Below are 22,076 nucleotides of genomic sequence, written 5' to 3'. Positions count from 1 at the left end.
AATTAAGTTTTTACATTAGTTTAATTTAAACTGTAGGCCTGCTTAACATCTGTTACATTATATGAAAATGTTTTGTATATTTGTTTTAATTTGTTTGTATAAAAGTCAAAATGAAAGTTACTACACTATTATTTACATATTCTTTTTCAATCAATACTTTATAGTATAGTTATAATTTTCTTACAATTGAATGGATGGTATAATACAGATTTTAATAGATGAGCAGTTCTTGTGTATGTATTGCTGCTTTACTACATTTTGATTAAAATTTCTTTCACATTTTGAAATTACCTTTGTAAATATTATGACTGATATGAGAATGGATCTTTTTGTATGCTAAAAATAAAAATTTGAGCCAAGATGTAGCCAGGATATAATACAGGCTGAGCCAAGGTATAGCCGAGATATAGCCATTATTGGGCCAAGATGTAGCCAGGATATAATACAGGATGAGCCAAGGTATAGCCAATATTGGGCCAAGATGTAGCCAATATTGGGCCAAGATGTAACCATGATATAGACAATATTGGGCCAAGATATAGCCAATATTGAGCCAAGATGTAGCCAATATTGGGCCAATATGTAGCCGGGATATAGCCAATGTTGGGCCAATATGTAGCCGGGATATAGCCAATATTTGGCCAAGATCTAGCCAATGTTGGGCCAATATGTAGCCGGGATATAGCCAATATTGTGCCAACATTGCGCCAACATCATGCCGAGTTTCACTACCAATGTTTCGCCAAGGTTAAGCCAATGTTGCACCAAGATGTAGCCAATATTGGTAACCAATGTTTAGCCAATATTGGGCCAATATATGTGTGCTGACTGGGTCACGCTTCCCCCTACCCTCCGTCACACATCGTCACAAAAATCAAGACCCCCCCTAAATGACGTCACAACCTCAGTCTACAACCCCCCCCCCCCCCTTAAAATTGCTGTAGAATTTTTCTTATAACATCGATATTTTTCCAAAATCTTGTCAGAACTAGATGTATGCCAACATAGAGTATTTTGATCAATTCTACCACAATTTATTAAAAATCGTTTTGCAAAACGCGAAATAATGGCTAAAACTCGTTTTCTAACATTGCTTTTTTTATAATGCAAAAGTGTGACGTCACACCATCTGAACACCCCTCCTCCCCCTCATCACACACCGTCACAAAATTCACAAAATTACTGACCCTCCCCCCTACGAGCGTGACGTCATTTATGGATGACCCCTAAAATATAATTAGTAAAAGAAAAATAATGGAAATCTGTAAGTGATTCTAAGTGATGTCGCACTTCGAGCGTGAGGGGTGGGGAAATCCTAATTTGAAGTTAGGTGACGATTTGTAAAATATTACAGTTAAAATCTCTGTTGGTGTTGTGTTAGGGTTAGAGTTCGCTTAGAGTTACAATTAATCTAATCGTGTGTTAGAGAAGCAGTCTATACATTACTATAGATTACATATTCTAATTTAATTCAGTTAAGTTTAGTTCAGTTTAGTTTAGTTAAGTTTAGTTAATTTATATGTTTATATTAGATGGTGATGATCTATATTAGATCTATGTTTATTATAATTACGCGTTGATATATTAGCTTAGAGTTGTGTTAGATTATGCTTTGGGTAAGTTTAAAGTATGGGTTGGTTTTGCTTTCAACGTTGTATAAGGGGGGTCGTCCATAAATGACGTCACACTCGTATGGCGGGGGGGGGGGGACGACTACATTTTCTGGAGGGGGGGGGGACACTGGTAAAAGTATGTTTTCTATATAAATTCCGTTTCATTCGGGGGGGGGGGGGGGGGGGAAGCGGTAGACTTTCTTCGGGGGGGGGGGGGGGAGATGCCTGGAAGCAGTGTTTCTTCCAGACTTTTTTTCTCCGGGGGTGCACTTGAATTTCTTTGGTGGGGGGGGGGGGGGACAACAATTTCCGGGGGGGGGGGGGGCGGACACTGTCGAAAGTATATATTTTCTATATAAATTCCATTTTGTTCGGGGGGGGGGGCGGTGAAAGAGATGCCTAGAAGAAACTCTGCCTGGAAGAAACTTTGTTCTTGTATTTGTTCTCTCTGAAATTGATTAAACCATCATAAAGAAGTCGCATCCCACCTTGCCGAGCTTTGACTTACGTTGGTATTGTTTTCTGTACTATTGTCATCGTGGATTCTGGGGCTAATCGCTTAAAGTTTGTCAATATTAGTGAATGAGGCTGACCAGGCGAAATTTTGTTTTTCTCTGGGTCACGAGTAAACTTTTCTTCGTCAGATTCTTGTATCTTACCTTGCACCAGAGTGGATGTACTTGAGAAAGTTGGCATTAGAGTAACTCAGTCTTTTAGAGCGGCAATTAGATTGCGGGGGTGAACATGTACAACACTATTTTAGTTAACGAGTAATATACTTGACGTGTAACTAACTAGTACCCACTTATAAAGTTCATGAAGTCTAGATCGGTGTTAGAGCCAGAAAGTATTTTATTACCGGTTTACTAACAAACATTAGGGTACTCTTGTAAATTCCCTAAATCTGACATCCTCACCTACTTCTGTAATAAAGGTGATCCACCTCCTCCAAGCAAAAGTTTGAAATTAATCTGATTAATCCTGTCATAAATGAAGCTCTCGTTGTTCATGAAGCGCCGTAACTAGCATCCCTTTCTGATATTAGACACTTGCCCTAACCCCCCCCCCCCCCCCCATAAACCTCTCGTACATAAAAACCACACTGGTATATTAATCCTTTGCTTTTTATTAAGCACCTGTCAGTGTCATCAAGCCATACATATCTTGCAACATATTACAGCTCAATTAGTTGTACAAGTCCATGTAGTACTTTCAAGCCTATTTACTAGTGATTGAGACATTGTCGCCTGTGCTGGTACCCTACATTTTTAAAAGCTTGTCGGTGGGATATATATACACTTTGCTACAGAGGCGTAGCGAGGGCGTGGAGTGCGAACTAGCGACGTCACTGCTTTGCTATACTTTAATGTATGTGTTAACTATATATATGAAGATTGATAATGTGCACACTTTTTATTTTTTTTAACCTTCCAATACAGATGCATAAAAATATTCAATTTGCAATTCTCTTGAATTACTTCTACTAATACTAGTGTAAATCATAGTAAATGCTAGACATGTTTACTTCACTGTGAGATGAATGCCCTTCCCCCCTCCCACTACAAGAAAATGACAGGTACACAAACTGGCTACTTAAATTATACTGTAACATGACATTGAACTACACAAAAAAAAAACAAGAAGCGATAGTTTACTTGTTTAAAATTTTTATTCACATTAAAAGAATAATTTTGATGCTACAAGTAATAGATCATATAGATTACAAGTGGACAAGTAAGTAGATAGATAATAAATCAATATTATCAGATTTCAGTATGCTCAATAACTAGACAAAATGGAATCAATACATACAACCTCCACGATAAATAAAAATTTGATGGCAACAGACTATCTCTAACCCACATCTTAATCTAACAAGTTTTTAATATTATAAGACTGTGTGTAACTAGACCTTAGTTTCACACACAAACATAAATATATGCATATATATATATATATATATATATATATATATATATATAGATATATAGATACACATATTTATAAACAAATACTGCATAGCAGAATATCTCTACATGAAAGCCAACCTAGTGAAGAAAATTGAATTTGCACATTCAATCGCTAAGAAATTCAGCAATAGTATCCAACACCTCTACAAAGACTCCAACTGCCAGATTATCCACAAGTTAACCAGCCCTTTTTCAGTGAGTACAGAAATGTTATACTCTTTTCACGTATAAAGTACATCAGACCAAAAGGGTGGAATTCAGTGGACCCTCACTTAGCTGGAGGGCTAGATATTGAGGATGCTATACTCTCACATTGACAACATGTCCAATCCACGCTAAGCAAATATGATGAACCTTCTTAATATAGGCTTAATGATCAACTGGAAAAAACAGAAGAGATAAGAATCAACAACAAACAAGAGTTCCACTTAGGATACAAGAAATGACTATTTTGGAGCAGGATCACTTGACACATTTAGGATCTGCTGTAAGAAGATGGGGGAGCAGATGAGGACATCAAAAGACATATCAGCAAAGTATCCAACATCCTCCGCACAATATGGATGTCAAGAGCTGTCTACAGTTTTCCAAATATGACTGTTGAACAGCAATGTAAAATTTGTTCTCCTCTATGGTTCTGAGACTTTCAATAATGAATGGCTGTGTAGCAAACTGAACATCAGGTGGCCTGAAAAAATAACCAACTGTGATGTTCTAACATCCATCTTGAAGAGACGCCTTAACCCTCAGGCTGGTAAATCCTGGGAAACAAAAAATACACATTCTGTAAGAAAATAAAGACAACTGTTTAATCTTTACAGAGACGTCCTCTACCAGTTGCCGTTATGGTGACATATTAAAACTGGAATATCTTGAGTGTGGAAATTGTACTAAAATAAAGATTGTCTACAAAGGTCTACCCTTTATTTCAAACATTTGTTTGACAATGTGGCTTTGGCAAACATGTTGACTGATATAGGACACATTTTGAATTAACAGTAAGATATCTGAGTTTTTTACATTTAGAATCAATAGTGCCCACATATTAGTTCATGTATGAAAATATCTTTTTTAGTTTAGTTCAACTCATATATAGCCCTACTAAATATTAAAATAAAATAGCATCAAAAATTTTTTTTAGTTACCAGTTATACTATGATAGCACTTTCCAGCAAGATTTCACTGTTTTATTAATCCAGGTTCGCTGCAGACAAACAAAATGTTTTGGTTAACAAATTAAAAATATCTGTATCACATCACTTAAGTTTATTTAGCCTGCAGGTCCATGGGGCAAGTGCAGTAGAGATAAGCTGTTTCTGTGACTTCAGCATATGAAGGGATAGTGTGGTCAGCACCATGCCCAGTCTCCTTTACTTTTCCTAACGTGAGTTAGGTACCTATCAGAGCTGGGTGGACTCAGGGAAGTTCTGCTGACTTGAATCCAGATTCAAACTTGAGACTTTGGGTTATACAGTCTTGCTCCATAGCTAAGCCACACAATCACCTTACATAATTGGCTTTAAATCAAATGTTTGCACCCCACTTCTCATCGGGAAGTACATTGCAGTACAGTTGGTGCTTGTTTAGTGTAACCTTAAATTCACAATGATAAATAAACAAATGATTTATAAAATATAACTATATACAAATAATACAGTGTATGTGAGTAGCAGAACATTGGATAACTAACCTGATAGTCTCAAGTTCTAATAATGGGCTCTAGTAACTGGTTGGGAAAATAAAGGTGGCTGAGCATTGTATTGAACTTGACTACACTATCCCTTCCTATGCCAAAGTCAGAGAAACTCATGATCTCTCCATCTGTCCCATGGACCTGAAAGGAAGCTTACATGTACAAATAAAAAAAAATTAACAAAATACAATCACAACAGTTCAGTTCTACATAATGGTTTTTAATTTATCATTCAGCTTTATTATTCAGTGTTACATTTTTTACTGATGCAATTAGTTTACCAACAAAAGTCTGTACAATAAATTTCACCTTTAATTAAATCAGATTGGAAATTCTTTCATATTTACAATCATACCTGGTTTGTTTCAATCTATCACAGCTCTTGGTTTTATTTTTTACTGTAATCATAAACCCATAAGCACAAAACACCTGCAAAACAATGACAAGATCAGTTTACTTTATTATACTACAGTATGGTACTTAAAAGTGATACTAATAATATTAGTAATATCTTAATTTAGTTTACACTCTTAAATGGAATACGTAAAATTTAGAATGTAGCATAGTCCTCCACCCCACAGAAGTCACATAAAGGGATCTGAACAATTAACTCTTAAAGTAACATACATGGTGGTAGTACTCTAGCCACTTGAATACAGAGGGTTGTAAATCAGTTGATTGCAGTGTTCTAGAACATTGTTGGTATCTTTGTCCCTGTGTCTGTCTTATTCCTGTCTCCATGACCATGTTGAGAGAACCTGAAGATTAAAGTTTTGAAATTAGTAAAAATTTTTAAAAAGTGCTTAAGTCTAAGGCCCAATGGCATCGCAAGATCGGGTGTCACCCAAGTAACGAGGTTTATCTTTAGTCTGTTAATAATACAGTTGGAACTATGTAGCAATGTTTTCTCTATAGTTAGTACCTTTACGACATGGTATCACCCCCACCCTCTGATAATAATTGTCAATTTGTACTTAAAAGACTATTTAACTTTAAATTTTAATTAATCATTAATGGGACTGGCAAAACAACATATTTCTTCTGTATATTTTGCAATTTTTTGCCTTGGTGTCACCCCCTTAAATTTTAAATAGTGTCATCTGGTGCAGTCTGCACCCCCCACCCGTGCTATGCCAGCTAAGGCAAGGGTTATCAATAAAAATGTTATAAATAAAAAAATATTAATAAATTAATAATAAGCCTAATTACTAATTAGGTAATTATTAGTAATTAATTAAATTATTAATAATGTTAGGCCCTAATTTATTAATTAATAATAAAATACGCTCAACTGGAGGTGAACGTGAAACCGGGAATAAAATACGTTAAAATACAGTTTTACCCCTTCTAGATGTAGATCTAATTATTGTGTAATTTACTAATCAGTGCCAAGACCTATTTTATTTTCTACAAAAAGATCTTGATATTTCCCACCAAATCGATTAATTATATTTTCTGTTGGATCTAGTTTCGGTATCGTAAATTATGTAAGTAAAATAAACAACGATCTTAGCTGTTCGATTACTTTAAAATATTTCAGCGGGATTTTCGACAGTACGGCCAAGTTTAAAATATCTGTACTTTCGTTTCGACACTACGGGCTAATCCCTTTTTTTTTCTATTTCTTTTCCGAAAAACGAAATTGTCAGAATTAGGTTCAGCTATCCAGCTAACTTGCACATTGTGCTGCATTTTTTTCTGTCGCTTCGTTTATATAAAACTAGATCTAGAATACCTCACTCGTCAACCTCATTCCCTTATTTCGAGGTTTGTAGTCTCTTTGCTCACAGTGTAAAGAATAAATATTATAAATAAAGATAAAAAAATGTAAGACGTCAGTTCAGTTGTTTGTGGGCGTCTCCCTCTGCCTGTACTGTCTACACGCTATATTCTACAGTAGTGTACTGAGTGTAGATCTAAATCTAGATTCTAGATCTACCTATGTGGTTATCTTGTTATGGCAGGATGGAGTATGTAATTTAGTATGTATAGTAAAGTAGATCTATATAATATAGATACAACTTTTATAGGGCCTATACTACTACACTCTATACTTAAAGTTTAAAAAATACTTTAAAATAGGCCTATATTTAACTATATATTATATTATTTATATACTATAGTAGGCTATATACTAATACTATATACTACTACTAGTATAGTAATTAACTACTAACTATACTTGATTTGAAGTTTAAATGAATCTACTGGCTAGCCTGTCATTCAGTTCAGTTCTTGCCTGTTGGTTCTTGGGGTCTGTTGTAGTACACTTGTCAATCACTAACCACACACCTTCATAAAAAGCTATTATGTGCAAAAAAGTAAAAAAAATAGATTACGCTCATGTTATGATGCAAACTCTATGCTAGCAAATGAAAACCTCTCGTCTTTCCCTAAATCACACCAAGTAAATAATCTAGATATAAAGTTCTGAGCAGTTTTAAAATTTAAAATTCAATTAAATAAACTACCGTGATTCCCTAAACAATGGTGTAATTTGTATAATTGATGTTGACATGTGATAATTAATTTTGTTGGAGGAAATCCCCTTTAATATTACAGTTCAGATTGAAGAAGAAGAAGAAATATCATAATTTAGAGAGTAATTTATGGATAATTTGTTTATACCCTAATACTAATATCTTTTATTTTTAAAGATATTAATGCATTAAGGAGTATTGTCAATATTGTAATATATAAAAGTATAAAAGCATTTTAAATACCTGTTTCTAGGAATAGGCTATCCTTACAGAGGATATGCCTGCATTGGGGACAGCCGACTTTGGCGTCAGAACATTTTATGCCGCCACTCATCCTAATGACAAATGTGGACCAAATGGACTACCTCTAACACCAAATTCTATAAAAATTCTAGGACGTTTTCAGTACCTTACTACATTAGCACATCCACAATTGTGTCAATATTTAGATATCAGCAAAACTAAACATGGTAAGTTGATTGGTATTCATGCTAATATTTATGAATAATCTCTTATTTTGCTACTTTAAGTTGTTAGGAATCACAAATAAAGACAATTTCTCCAATGACATAGCGTGTGACTGGATTAGAGGGTCAATAAGCCTCAAGATGACCACTTGATAATTGTTAAAAAATATTGAAAGTGTCACAAGGTCATCAAAACTTGCAAAGTCTTTACTACAAATGCTAGATTCTAGTACTAGGTAAAAGAAAAAGAGACTTGGAAAAAGAAATAATGGGAAAATAACATCAAAGTATGGATTGGTATTTCAATAAGCTAGATAGACACTGAGGAGAGAAAAAGAGGCACCTAGTCAACATGTCTCTTGTATTGTCCAATGGTCAACTGGACAATGAGAATGAGACAGATATATTTTACTACTGTAAACACCATCATTGTTTACTTTAATAATATAACCTATTCAAACTAATGCATATGCATTAAAGTTTGTGGATAACTTCTTGAAGCTGTTAGAATCTAGACAAACTTGGTGAAAGCTACAGCAAAGGGGAGAAGAATCAAGTTTTTTTTGTTATCCATAAACCAAAGGGAACTCACTGCCCAGTAGTAGAAAGAATAACACAAATCATTGGATAGGAATTCCACAAGACAAATTATAATTAAAGATTTTCTTTACATTTTGTATTAAGTAAATAAATGTGATTGCAGTAATTTTAACATTGAGTTTGTATAATTTATCATATTTCAGAATGCCTTATTGTAATCTCAGAACATCATCGTATTACTTTACGAGAAAAACTTAAATGTGATGGTAATCTTGGGTATGTAATAACAGAATATAAACCCTTCTTTCAATTAAAAAAATATTGATAACCTTGTGTCATAAACTTGTTTAGTAATAGTTTTTTTACTACTTCTGACTCGTCTAGTAAAAGTTCTCAATAAATGTTACATTTTCAGAGAAAGTCAGATAGTGCGACTAGCTTTCCAAATGTTAGATGGATTAACGTACTTACACAGAAACAATATTGTACATAGGAACCTGAGCATTGACAACATTCTCATTGATAAACAGGTTGTTTTTTTAATGAATATAATTCTTACATTATTTTGTTATTTTATTTCTTTTGATTGTTTTAATTTAGTAAAACATAAACCTACTTTTAAAAACAAATGTTTTTACTATATCTACTTTTATAAAAAAAATCCTTAGGGTAACATCAAACTCTCTGAATATGGTCTCTACTATATGACAGATTACGGAGCAGATGTCTCTTTTCCAATAGGGTAATCTTTTTATCTTAAATGCACAAATATTTATTTATTTATCTATTAAATCAGAATTTATCTACATTTACACAACTGTACAGGCTAATCAAGAATCAGTCTTCATTAGGATTATATATTAATCCTAGAAGCTAAAACTTTAAATTTCTTATGGAAACTCCCTGTTCAGTCAGCCTATTTTATGTATTAAAATTAAGTAGACATTTTGATGAGTAACTACCATATTGAAACAAAATACAGAAATGTTTTTGTTGCTAGAGATATTATATAGAAAATTTCTTGTTTTGCAGTAGGCCTACAATTCTAAAATTATTCTGAATAAGTATATAAAGATGTATGATTTTTCAGTTTACCTCGGTACTTGGCCCCAGAAGTGTTTTGTTCTGGCCCAGTTAAGGTTGATGATGAAACTGGGCACTGTGTTCAGCCAATATCTGGGCCAAAAACTGATGTTTGGACTTTTGGTATCATTCTACTAGAACTTATTTTGGTAAGTAAATATCAAGCATGCTTGTTTGTTCTTTGATCGTTATTTATTTCATTAAATGGTAAGTTTAAAAAAAAACAACTGTTAAATGATTTACTACTCACATTAGGGAAAGGAACTGTGGTCTGGATTAGGTCTTCAAGAAACCCTGCTGAAAATGGTTGAATTCATAAAGACAGGTGGGAGTACACAAATATTTGTATTCATATAAAGCTGTTTTGTTTAATGAGACTACACATAAATCTGGTCTAAAATACAAAATTAGCATTATTTTATCATTTATTGTACTTTTCTGTGTATTATATATATATATATATATATATATATATATATATATATATATATATATATATATATATATATATATATATATATATATATATATATATATATATATATATATATATATATAATCAAAACTAATGGCCTCTTTTTCAGAAATGTCACCATTGGATTTACTTTGTCAAGATCAAGTTATTGCTGACAGATTAAAGGTAATAGTAAAAACATTTTACTAAACAAGAAGTGCATGAAAACCTTAAACATTTTGAAATCCTCATTATATGCAACAAAATGTCATGGAATGTATTTTATAAAAACAGTCAAATTTAACCTTTCTTATCTGTAATATTTTTTCACATTTTGACCAAAAGTTAAATAGCTTTTGATCCTTGTATAGTGTACAATCTGGTTCATTTATTATCAAATGAGCACCAATGGTTTTCTAGATACATTTTGGGATGATATTTTTGCTCTAATATTTTTAATACCTTAAACATCTCTCCTATTTCCTTTGCATATTTTTTCTTACAAATACATATATTTTTGCTTACACATCAATAATTATATTAAAGAAAGTTGTAAATAATTGAATATAAGTTAATTTTCTTACACAAAAGATAATTAAAAATAAATGCATGTAACTTTTTGTTGTAATTTTATTTTCACTTTCCATAGCTTTTACTTTCAAACCTCATGTTTTCAAATGTTTCAACCACAGGGCTATTCAAAAGAACTTCGAGATGTGCTTAGATTATGTCTGACTGTGTCCTCTACAAAGAGGTAGAATGTTAACTTGTTACAAAAAATGTATTCCAAATGTTTATTAAATGGTTTATATAACTGTTTTAATGCAAATTATAATCATTTATATTGGGTGTACATTGTTAATACTGTTCTATCTTATGTCCAATGCATTGCTATCTAAACAAACATAACATTTTTAAATCACATCTCCATACACAGCTGTAAGATTTTAAAAAATATATATGTGACTTTTGCAGAGCAAAGTCAGATGAGCTTAAGCAACACCCTTTATTCACTGTCAACATAAAAAATGCAGTAAGATGTTTAAATTAAATCTAAATTTGTAGCTTTTAGTTTTATATAACATACTTTAAAAAGGTATTTTACAGGGCATTTATTTTAAAAATTATTGAGAACTAATGAAAGATATTAACATTAAAATATTTTTAGTTCCTCTGATTCCAAGTTAATGAGTTCAGGTTTCAAAGTGCTTTAATTAAAATTACAGTTCTTTAATTTTAGGTGACCCACAAAAAAGAATATAATATGTTTACAACAGAATTGCGCTGTGTTGACCTTGAACTTCCATCCTATGATGAGACAATAGCAAATGGTAAGTCTGCAGATTAAAGTAAAGTTTCCCTTTCAAACCTGACGGTCTATGGGGCAAGTGAAGTAGAGTTCACTTGTTTCTGTGACCTCGGCATATGAAGAGAGATAGTGTGGTCAGCACTATGCCCAGCCGCCTTTACTTTCCCTAACGTGAGTTAGGTACCCATCAGAGTTGGGTGGACTCAGGGACGGTCTACTGGCTTGAACCCGGATTCGAACTCGAGACTTACGGGTTAGCAGCCCAGCTCTCTACCGCTAGACCACTCCGTCTGCAGATTATCATCACTAAAATTATAGTTTTCATCATTTAATTTATTAATTGTGCAGAGTTAAAATAAAAGGACTGATTATTATCACCTGTAGTGTAATGTTTAAAGATATATCAATACGTTCTTCCTAGTTTAAAATCTATGCTTCATGCTATCTGTTTACCAGAGAAACAGTTCACATTTACATTCATCCTCACACTCACTGGCTGAAGAATTACTGGTATTCGATACTTAAATTTTATTAATGACCTTGCTTTTTTTTGTTAATCTTTGTTAATTTCAGTATCCATTTATTTTGCATAGAGTTTAGTGATGACCACCTTTCCCAGAGATCAATGCAAGAGGTTTACTATCTGTGGCGGCTGGCTGGTGGGGACCTTGATACTGTGTTGAGAAAAGCAGGAATGTCAAAGACAAGGCCTCCTGTCCATTTACTTCCATGGTAGTAAACTGTTTTTCTTTCAGAGAATCTGAAGGTTTAACTAAGATAAAAATTCACAGCAAAAATGTTTCAATTAAATACTGACAGTAATTTACAGATAAAGTAGTAGTAATTATGTGAATATATATATTTATATGTATATATATAATGTATTTATATTTGTGTTCATAATTATACCTAATAGTGGGTAAACCCATATGTGTGTGTAGATATATCTATATATTTATGTGTATACTTAAACATGCATGCATGCATACATTTGTTTTTAAACTTACAGCTATGGTATTATAGACGGAGATGTGTTTGGACAAGACCGAGACTATGCTGAACTTTTGAACAATACTGTAATTACTTTGTCTCAGGAACAGCTAAGATTTGTAAGTTCTTCTTTTGTTTTACTATTAACTGAATTAATATGATGCAATCCAACCTAAAAAAATCTCCTTTAAAACATGTTTCTCTCTCACAGCGCCTAAGAGAGATTCCATCAACAGCTTATTATCCTCTTTTGGAAGATGAGTAAGTATTAATGTACATAGGTTATCAAATCTTGCGTGATTTTGTTAGTTGTTAAGCACATTTTAATAATTAATAAAAACTAAAGATAAGGAATCCAGATGAAACAATAGTACCAGCTGTAATCACATAGACCTAAGACAGTTATGAGAATTTCTATAGTGATCAAGCAACATAATTAGCAGGTCTACCTTCCTTGTTGGTTATAAGTAAAAAAAAATGTCTAAAAAATATGTATTCTATAATAATTTAAGCGCTCCTTACTGGGGTCCAAAATATAAGACCTGCTCAGTTTAGAGGGTGGTTCATGGCAGGAACAAGCTGGTTAAATCTAAATCTTATGTTGTATCTGTGGAACAATCTTGAATGTGGTCTGTCATATAGATATATCAGTTTAACTGAATAAAGTCAAATGTAGTCCAAACAATAGCTTGTTCTGTTGTCAGAAGCTGCATCTTGTGTCATCAGTGCATGTATATATATATACAATAATGTAGCTCGGAATGAGTTTTTTCATTATTACTCTTTTACCCTTTTTGTTTCCTCCCCCCATGCTATACCACTGGTAATACCCCTCCCCTCTGAATAGACCAAATGTAGCCACTTCTTTGTGTTCTTGTTAAACAATAAATAATTCCTAGTATTTGCTTTAATAAGTAGTATATTTCTTCTACCAACTATTCTTGAAATCGCAAGGAATGTTGTTTGATAAAGTTCAGGTTAAATTCTCCTTTATTCACAGACAAGAAATTGCTTATAATTTTAATTTTGAAGCCCCATAATTCCATGACCAGCCCAGTATAGAATTCACACAGGCTTGTTCATTTACTTTCAGGCTGAAGTTACCTGAGCACCAGTTACCAACATCACCAAGCAATGGTGACTTGACCAGCTCTGCAGCCTTGCCACTTGTTATCAGGGAAAAAGATATTGAGTACCAGGTAACTTTGACACTGACTTTATTTCATATTTTGTCAGTACGTCTCATTATATATTTTATTTAATAATTATACTTACTTGTTTTAAGTACTTTTTATTAATTCAGTTGACCAAATCAGTTCCACAGAATCATTTTGTATGCAAGGTTACTGAGTGCTTATCCATTTAAAAGGCCTCATATTTGGAGAGAGGCAAGAGTTGACATTCCACCACTAGTCAGAGCTAATGTTTGGGCAGCTTTGCTTGAAGTTGAGGTGTGGTAAATTAAAATGTATACATTTTTAGAGAACAATTTTTTAGAATCTAAAATAATATAGATCTATCTCAAATTAAAATTAATCATGGAGCAATAGGCCTACATTTAACAAGATTCTAAATTATTATCAAGCTTTCATTTTTTCTAATTTACTCTCACATTCCTTAGGGTGATATAGAAGGATTTTACAGATCTATTGACAAAGAAACTGCCACTGCAACTGATAGACAGGTATTAAATTACCTTTTTACTGGAGCACAGATTAGAGAACAAATAGCTTAGAAACAAATATGGTTATTGTAGTTGGATATATTAGCCACAGAAGTTACGTATTTACTGGGTCATAATAAATGAGTCAGTTTTAAAATGCCATGTAAATTAACCCTTTTTATCTGCTTCATGTAAAAATGTAGCAAATATATAATGGTCTCAAAAATGATATTTAATTTCATTGCAATACAAGTATAAGCTGAATGATGTTTGTTTCAGATAGAGGTAGATATTCCCAGGTGCCATCAGTATCATGAACTGCTTTCATCCCCAACTGCACATGGTAAATTCAAACGTGTGCTCAAGGCGTGGGTGCTCAGTAATCCCCAATATGTCTATTGGCAAGGTCTAGATTCACTCTGTGCTCCTTTTTTGGCACTGTCATTCAACAATGAGGCATTGGCTTTTGCCTGTTTGTCTGCATTTATACCAAAATATTTGAACAAGTTTTTTATGAGGGATAATTCTGCTGTGATCCAGGGTAATTTGTTAATAAAACAATGCTATTGAAAATTTAGATTGATAAAGATAATAATTGAATTTTTAAGTTGAAACTGTATTACTTAAAGTCTATATGTGGAAAAGGTTAAGCAGAAATTTAAGAAATGATAAAAAAGTTTATATCATTATTAATAATAGATTTAAGCATTATTTTAAAATGGATATTGACTTTTTTTTTTCATTAGAATATCTGGCTGTGTTTTCCCACCTCATAGCGTTTCATGATCCAGAGTTAAGCAATCATCTAGATGGGATTGGTTTTATACCAGATGTAATTTGCAAATTTCTAAAAATTCATCTATAACTATAAAATGTACTTTGTGTCATTTTTAATTTTTATAGAAAAAATATTTGAGTAAAAGAAACAACAAATAACTTGTGTTTCCTCTAAAAATTTCAGCTGTATGCTATTCCTTGGTTCCTGACCATGTATGCTCGTGAGTAAAGCTTTTTGTGGACTCTATGTCTAGAGTAAAAAAAACATTATATTGAAATATTTTAAAAGCATAAAATGTGTTTTTTATTTTTAATTGCAGATGTTTTCCCCCTTCATAAAATTGTACATTTATGGGACACTCTACTGTTGGGGAATTCATCGTTTCCTCTCTGTATTGGCGTATCTATTCTTCAGCAACTTCGAGATAGATTGTTGTCTTTTGGGTTCAACGAGTGCATTTTGCTCTTCTCTGATATGCCTGGTAATTTTTTAATGTATAGTGATATTGTTTATGTAGAGATATGTTACATTCAACAGTTATCCTATATTATAAAGTTGATACACAATTTCAATGAAACTTTTAAAGTTTTATTACGCTGACACATACCTGATACGTTTTATAATAAATATATTATTTTTAAAGTTTTTTCTTTACCTAATTTTTAAAATTTTTAATCCAGAGATTGATATAGAGCGATGTGTCCAGGATTCAATAAAAATATTTTGTTCCACCCCTAAAAGTGCTACATTTAGACAGCATGCTCGCCCTCTGAAGTCTAAAAGTTCAAATGATCGTCCAAATTTATCATACTATAGTCGGGATTACCATGAACAGCCACAAACAGATCTGGTAAGGATTGTTTTAATTTTTGAAAAATAAAATTAATTATAATTTAAGGAAATTTTTAAAGTCTAAATCTAACTAAATAATATTGGCGAATATGATTGGTTTGTTTTTTCAATTCATTATTTGTAATAGTCTATGGAAGCCATGTCTATAGAGGAACTAAAAGGAGAGAAATGTCCTAGGATATCTGCAGAAGACCTAATAGAGTTGGGAGAGCTGCTGGGATCAGCATCCTCCCGAAGTCCAACCAAAAGACGATTTAATAGCAAACCTATGATTGTTATTTTAGATGTCCGTCACTATGATGAGTATCCTTTCAAATAAGTTTTTTTTAAAAATCAATTCAATTTATTCTCATACATTTAAGCTTAAAAATACTACATTTTAGGCATTTATATCTACATCAGCTGTGACCAAAATAAGCAGCCAATCAGATTATATTTCAAACCAAAAGTATTTTCCATTAATAAAAATTCAGCTACAAAAGAGGAACTTTACAAGGGAGTATCAACATCCCATTCCAAACAGCCTTCTCACCAGAAGGTGAACTGAACCCTTGCCCAGCTGTGCAGCAGTTGAACTCACGAAGGAACCAAGTTGTTGTGGTTGTAGGAAGCAGAGGTCGCAACGCTTCTAATGTTAGTATTTTTGTATTCCTATTTATTCAGTTACTTAGTAGATTTTTAAACTTTGTAAAATTTAAGTTTCTAATTAAAGTAAATTTATATACACATTATACTTTTTTGACCAAGTATTTTTGTAAGATTTACTCAAAAAATAATTATTTGCAGTTTGCAAATGAGCTAGTTCGACTTGGCTATGCCAGAGTATGTGTTCTACATAAAGGAATTGATGTTTTTAGAACTACTGGTCTCATAACCATACCTCCTGCAGACATATGAATGCTTACTGCTATGTGATGGGCTACTAAGATATTTCTTATGTTACAGTTAATGCTCAGCTTATGTTGTTGTATTAGTTAGAAAAGCTATGTTTGCCAAATGTTAATAAGATTATTTGTTCCCATTATTGTAAATGAATGACACATTTCGGCTTTGTGATAAAAGTAGTTTATTATTTTTGTAGTCTCTATTTAGTATTACATTAAGATAATTTTAGTAATGTAATTTTTACTAATTCTAGTTTGTTCACTCTCTAGCTGGTTAAGAATTGAGTAATTGTGGGAGTGCATTCACACATTTCACAGAAGACAATGCAATGTTTTATATTTATATAATTAAAAAAAAAGAAAATCCAATTTTGATGTTTCATAATTTTAGCAGAAAACTGAAGTCAACAATTTTTAAAATTAAAATCAAAGAATGCAAAGCACAGAAAGTTTTTAATTCATTATTTTGAAATAAAATCTATTCCTGTTATATAGCTGTTTTTCTTTATCTGCTAGTTTAAAACTTATTTTAAGAATTTGAATGCATACAATTTTTTCCAGTTATGTATACTTTTTTATGTACAAAGATGTCCATACCTGGTTTAAATAAAGCTTTGGATTGATTGAATGAGAAAAATGTTCACAGTTTGTGATTTTTATTTCATCTCACGCAATGCATTTGTAAAGATATTTTACTGATACACAATTACTAGCAACACAAACATCATATCAACCAACTTAGAACTCAGCTAAGGATATAGTGAGGCATTTAAAGTTTTAAAATTAAACGTTTATTTAGTCCTTGAAAAGTGAAACTAAGTGAACATTCTTGTGAAAATATTTTAAAATATACAGAATTTTTTTCTTGAATAAAAAAACTGTTCTCAACACAAATGCAATGTTTTAATAGATGTAAACTTACTCAGCCTCACAGAGGCTTATTGTTTTTACCAGCAATGAGGGGAAAAAACCCAAAAAATATTTTAAAATATAAAATGTATACACATTTACACAGAAAAAAAAATCCCATGAGAGCTTATTGTCACGTCATGTCATCAACTATCTGACACATCATTTTGTCCAGGCTGTCACATGCATCAGATTCCATGAATTCCATTTTTACATCAGCAGACTGACCCAGCATCTCTGATTCAGACAAAAGGCTGGAGTCCAGTGTGACATCATTAGGGATCGCTTTAAAAGCTGTCTGGATCAGATCCAGCACCTGAAAGCAGAAATTGCAGTTGTGATTTAAAAATAAAACGGGCAAAACAGTTATAAATAAATGTAAATTGATCTGTAACTTCCTGTTTGAAGATTTGAAATATAAGGGGCAATAATAAAAAATAAATTTTTAAAGTCTGTAGAGAAGCATGAAAAGATAAGTCATAAAACCTGAAGGAAATCATGGGCTAAAAAATTGCCTCCTGTGAATTTCCCACAATGGCAATTACCCCCCCCCCCCCCCTTTGTTTAAAAAAATTATTTTGAGAAACCCTATTATTAAATTAAATTTAAATATTGTGTACTATCCCTCATAAATAGTCCACCTGATATCTATTTTTTAAGTCACCAAACCGTCTCACATGGAGTGTGATTGTCAGAGATTTTACCTCATTAGCAACCTATGAATAATTTAACTAACAATGTGCGTTTGAATCTATTGATTAAGTTTTTTCAATTCACTCAACATGTTCTAAATCTTAGGCTACCTTGTCAAAATGTTCTTGAAATTTCTGGGCTATCTCTGTTCTTTTGGTGCGCTGCAATTCCAGCATGACGCGTAGCGTTTCTCTAGCTTGATGAGGTCTAATTGCAAAAAGAAATATTTAATTATAACTCAGTGTTTTGTTTTAAAATAAATTATTTGTTTAAAAAAAATTAATACATTATAACAGCATAAATCACGCTTCAAAATTTAACAACTTTATGCAAGGATTTTCAAGATGTGACCTAAATTCCTGATATTTTTTTAACCCTACCATATTTTTTAATCTAGTTTAATTAGTATTAAATTAAAGCTACCTGAACTCATTAATTAGATGATGCATGTTGATGAACAGCAAGTTAATATCATCCAACTTTTCTGCACGCTTGGGTGACTCTGGTGCTCGTATCAAAACATCCAAAAGATCTAAAAAGTTAACCTGAAAGACATATATAGTAGTTAGCTGAATTTCTATTAAATTCAAGATTTATAATTATTTAAACTTTTGTTAATTAGGCCTACTATTTTTATCTGACTCACCAATATAGAATGATTTAACTTTTTCAACTCCCTTTTGTGATCATAATTGTGTGGATATAATCTGCGACAGCCTGATGCTTCAAGAGGGCGTATAATGGCTTCATCAGCAGTAAAATGAGCACCAAACATTGTATATGAATCCTGATAATAAAACAAAAACAGTTTAAAACACTCAGCTTCTTATGTATTTTTGGCTTGTTTGGGCCAGGTGTAACAATTATAAATAAATATAATCCACAACGAGAATCTATATCATGGGTGTATAATTATCATCAAACACAAGAACACATTACAAGAAGAGAAACTGACGAGTAGGTACAGGATGTTGACACCGCCCCCACATTGCTTCACATGCTGCTTTGTTCACACACGCTAGCACAACACTTTCAAGGGGAGGCTATTCTCACGCACTCTCTCCATGCCTAAAATTTTTGTTATAGTAAGACAATCCACGTCACAACAGCAGAGTTTCTTCCAGGCATCTCTTCGGAGGTGGCTTTGCCCCCCCCCTCCCCCCGAACGAAATGAAGTTTATGTAATTTATGTAGAAAATATATACTTTTAACAGTGTCTGCCCTCCCCCGAAGAAAGTTTACCATCCCCCCCCCCCGAAAATTTCAAGTGCCCACCCCCCCCCCCATGGAGAAAAAAGTCTGAAAGAAACACTGCACAACAGGCATCCAAATTTACAATACATTACATACTATGGATGATATTTCGAGTGGTCCCTTTTAATCCCTGTCAAAACTACTAAGAAAAAAATGGCCTTTTCTGCCCCTTTTAGCTCCAAAAATGTGTCGTGCGACGTCAGCTGCCAACCAATCAAACTTGCACTTTCTCCGCATTTTGGTTGGCAGCTGACACTATGAAATTCTCTAGGGTCGGCTTGAAATGTATACCCATACTACATAGCAGTACATACTACATGAACATAGGCCTAATAATTATAATAATAATATTAATATAACAATACAATAACATAACATACTTGAAACTTCCTACCATTAGCAGCATTACTATTAAAGGACAGGTGTAATAATAGTTATTAACTTAGAAACTAAAGTTGAGTTTAGTTAGTACTAGATCTTCTAGTACGCAAGTAGATCTAGCTAGATCTACTAACTTAGTTGACTTTTTAAGTAGACGATACAACATTCAACAAGCATTCAACACTCCACTCTCTGGTACTTGAATAAGCAGAATTAAGTCTAGATTTAGATCTAGATCTAGTGCTAGTGTCTAGATTTAGAATAAGCTGTTTTACCTAACGGTTTAAAAATTCATATAAAAAAAACTACTGGGCCTAGAATGATAATTTTTGTAGTTTATTAAATGGCAGACTCTCTTCTTGATTCTGTGTAAATTTTATCATTCTGTGTTAAATAGAAACATTTTTACCAAAATGCCTACTAATTTAGAAGTGAAGCTACTTCTATTCTAAAAAATAAAATTTATTAAAACAGATCTAAAATCTAGATTCTAAATAAAAGCTTATTAAAAGCATAGAAATATTATGACAAATTTTACCTGAATAGGTGGGGGTGGAGGAGGAGCTTTTCCGCGTTTAATATTTTCATCTGAGTAATTCATAACATACTGCATTGGGGGCATAGGAAATGCGCTGACTCCTTGTCCCTCCGACATTTTTTGTATTTTGTTAATAAAATCATGAATAAGAGCTCATTGGCGTCGAAAATAAAAATATAGAAATGAGGTCAGGCTCAGGATGTGGTCTGTGGTGCAGCGCTGTCTCTGTCTGTGTTAGTATTGTAGACTACCATGTAGGCTAGTTTGTAGTGTTGGGTTGTTACGACTTGCCCTAGCAAACAATTAATGTAGACATAGGGATCTAGATCTAGAATCTAGATATATTTATATTTATTTATTTATTTAAAAAGTTAGGTCCCTCGGTAACACCGCGTTGACAATTGACATGACGTATATCCAGTGTTTCTTTCAGACTTTTTTCTCCGGGGAGGGCACTTTAAATTTTCGGGGGGGGGGGGATATTTTCTATGTAAATTATATATCGTTCGGGGAAGGGGCGGTATACATGTTTCGGGGAGGGGTTAGCTAAGCCCCCGCCCCCTCTCCGAATAGGTACCTGGAAGAAACAGATAGCGATAAAGGATAAAGATGCCGTGGGGGGGGGGGGTGTAAATCGTAAAAAAAGGCATGACGGCGTTTATTACGTAAGATGACCACCAACCAATATTTGAGATATAGAACAGTGCACACATGTGCCTATGGATCATTGTTAAGCGATATCTGAATTGGGGGGGGGGGGGCTGTCTTTGTTGAAAATGTGAGATAAGGGGGAGGGGATATAGTGCGAAGTAAAATTGAAGCATTTAAAGAAATCATTAGATTTTTTTTTCTTCAGCGATATATGGAGAACGTAAAGATACGGACTTTTGTTGAAAAGTATATGGTGGATGTTTTAAATGTATTAACTAAATTTTATTTAAAGAAAGAAAATACAAATAAAGCAACATTCAAATGTAGAAGCTATTTTTTTAAAAATCATGCAAGCGGAAATGTGATTATGGTTGTGACAAGAACATAATAAACAAATACGTCACATGCCACATGTTTAAACTACGGAAAGAACACAACACTAATGGCATCATCATCCAATTTTAGAATATGATATAGATCTAGATTCTATCAATCTACTTATCATGATGTACGCTATCAAATGCATATAAAATAAATAATTTTCTCGGTCAAACTAATATTATAAATATAAATTGATTACTTTATAAAACAATATTTTGGCCATTTGATTATCTCTTTACTTTGTCACTAATATTAATATCATTCAACGTGTAGTAGAGCACATTGCGTTTTGAGCAATAACTATTTTACAAAATATTTTTCTCAAAATATGTAGATCTATAACATAAAATTAAAAATATATAGATCTAGGCCAGGGGTCTCCAAACTTTTCAGTCCGAGGGCCGCATTAACTATCAAATTTCACTTCGAGGGCCGTTTCTTCCAGGCATGTCTTTGTTTTTTCTGGGCAAAGTTCCTCAGCCATCACCAAAAA

The 22,076-nt window shown here is 32.9% G+C and overlaps 2 protein-coding genes and 1 long non-coding RNA gene across 4 annotated transcripts in view; 1 reads left to right on the top strand and 2 right to left on the bottom strand.

The window, feature by feature from the left end:
* Nucleotides 1-17,443, top strand: part of LOC131938058 (TBC domain-containing protein kinase-like protein) — a 29,046-nt gene extending 11,603 nt beyond the window's left edge. The window contains exons 1-25 of one of the 2 annotated variants that reach the window (XM_059295938.1): nucleotides 6,912-7,043; nucleotides 8,010-8,226; nucleotides 8,967-9,039; nucleotides 9,179-9,293; nucleotides 9,432-9,505; nucleotides 9,854-9,995; nucleotides 10,102-10,171; nucleotides 10,431-10,486; nucleotides 10,993-11,054; nucleotides 11,276-11,333; nucleotides 11,541-11,631; nucleotides 12,203-12,341; nucleotides 12,619-12,718; nucleotides 12,811-12,860; nucleotides 13,693-13,798; nucleotides 13,916-14,050; nucleotides 14,221-14,283; nucleotides 14,542-14,803; nucleotides 15,009-15,094; nucleotides 15,224-15,260; nucleotides 15,360-15,521; nucleotides 15,721-15,890; nucleotides 16,020-16,195; nucleotides 16,366-16,525; nucleotides 16,679-17,443. In XM_059295938.1, coding sequence (XP_059151921.1) covers nucleotides 8,034-8,226; nucleotides 8,967-9,039; nucleotides 9,179-9,293; nucleotides 9,432-9,505; nucleotides 9,854-9,995; nucleotides 10,102-10,171; nucleotides 10,431-10,486; nucleotides 10,993-11,054; nucleotides 11,276-11,333; nucleotides 11,541-11,631; nucleotides 12,203-12,341; nucleotides 12,619-12,718; nucleotides 12,811-12,860; nucleotides 13,693-13,798; nucleotides 13,916-14,050; nucleotides 14,221-14,283; nucleotides 14,542-14,803; nucleotides 15,009-15,094; nucleotides 15,224-15,260; nucleotides 15,360-15,521; nucleotides 15,721-15,890; nucleotides 16,020-16,195; nucleotides 16,366-16,525; nucleotides 16,679-16,789 — 2,691 coding nt within the window. In that variant the 5' untranslated portion in view covers nucleotides 6,912-7,043; nucleotides 8,010-8,033 and the 3' untranslated portion in view covers nucleotides 16,790-17,443. Of the gene's footprint in view, nucleotides 1-6,911; nucleotides 7,044-8,009; nucleotides 8,227-8,966; nucleotides 9,040-9,178; nucleotides 9,294-9,431; nucleotides 9,506-9,853; nucleotides 9,996-10,101; nucleotides 10,172-10,430; nucleotides 10,487-10,992; nucleotides 11,055-11,275; nucleotides 11,334-11,540; nucleotides 11,632-12,202; nucleotides 12,342-12,618; nucleotides 12,719-12,810; nucleotides 12,861-13,692; nucleotides 13,799-13,915; nucleotides 14,051-14,220; nucleotides 14,284-14,541; nucleotides 14,804-15,008; nucleotides 15,095-15,223; nucleotides 15,261-15,359; nucleotides 15,522-15,720; nucleotides 15,891-16,019; nucleotides 16,196-16,365; nucleotides 16,526-16,678 lie in introns of those variants that run through there. The other variant, XM_059295948.1, reaches the window with a different exon arrangement.
* Nucleotides 3,327-6,863, bottom strand: LOC131938076 (uncharacterized). Its single transcript, XR_009386272.1, has 5 exons — nucleotides 6,619-6,863; nucleotides 5,632-5,705; nucleotides 5,274-5,428; nucleotides 4,729-4,787; nucleotides 3,327-4,344 (listed from the first exon to the last, which is right to left on the bottom strand). It is a non-coding gene; the product is annotated as an uncharacterized LOC131938076 (long non-coding RNA).
* A 101-nt stretch (nucleotides 17,444-17,544) lies between the features above and the next one.
* LOC131938067 (mediator of RNA polymerase II transcription subunit 7-like) lies at nucleotides 17,545-20,787 on the bottom strand. The gene is made up of 5 exons (XM_059295960.1): nucleotides 20,552-20,787; nucleotides 19,025-19,165; nucleotides 18,802-18,923; nucleotides 18,489-18,585; nucleotides 17,545-18,001 (listed from the first exon to the last, which is right to left on the bottom strand). The coding sequence occupies exons 1-5, from the start codon at nucleotides 20,666-20,668 to the stop codon at nucleotides 17,819-17,821; spliced, it is 660 nt and encodes a 219-aa protein (XP_059151943.1). The 5' UTR covers nucleotides 20,669-20,787; the 3' UTR covers nucleotides 17,545-17,818.
* Nucleotides 20,788-22,076: the final 1,289 nt, after the last annotated feature.

This window comes from Physella acuta, unplaced genomic scaffold, assembly GCF_028476545.2.
Source record: "Physella acuta isolate Inbredline_101_S28 unplaced genomic scaffold, ASM2847654v3 ptg000017l, whole genome shotgun sequence".
NCBI classification, from domain to species: domain Eukaryota; kingdom Metazoa; phylum Mollusca; class Gastropoda; family Physidae; genus Physella; species Physella acuta.
The sequence above is the reverse complement of the archived record's forward strand: the minus strand, read 5'-3'. Positions and strand labels throughout refer to the sequence as shown.

Coding starts and splice junctions, on each gene's coding strand:
- LOC131938067 (XM_059295960.1), bottom strand. CDS start 20,668: ATGTCGGAGGGACAAGGAGTCAGCGCATTTCCTATGCCCCCAATGCAG. Junction 18,924..19,024: donor AGTTAAATCATTCTATATTG/GTGAGTCAGATA, acceptor TATGTCTTTCAG/GTTAACTTTTTAGATCTTTT. Junction 18,586..18,801: donor CATCTAATTAATGAGTTCAG/GTAGCTTTAATT, acceptor TTTTGCAATTAG/ACCTCATCAAGCTAGAGAAA.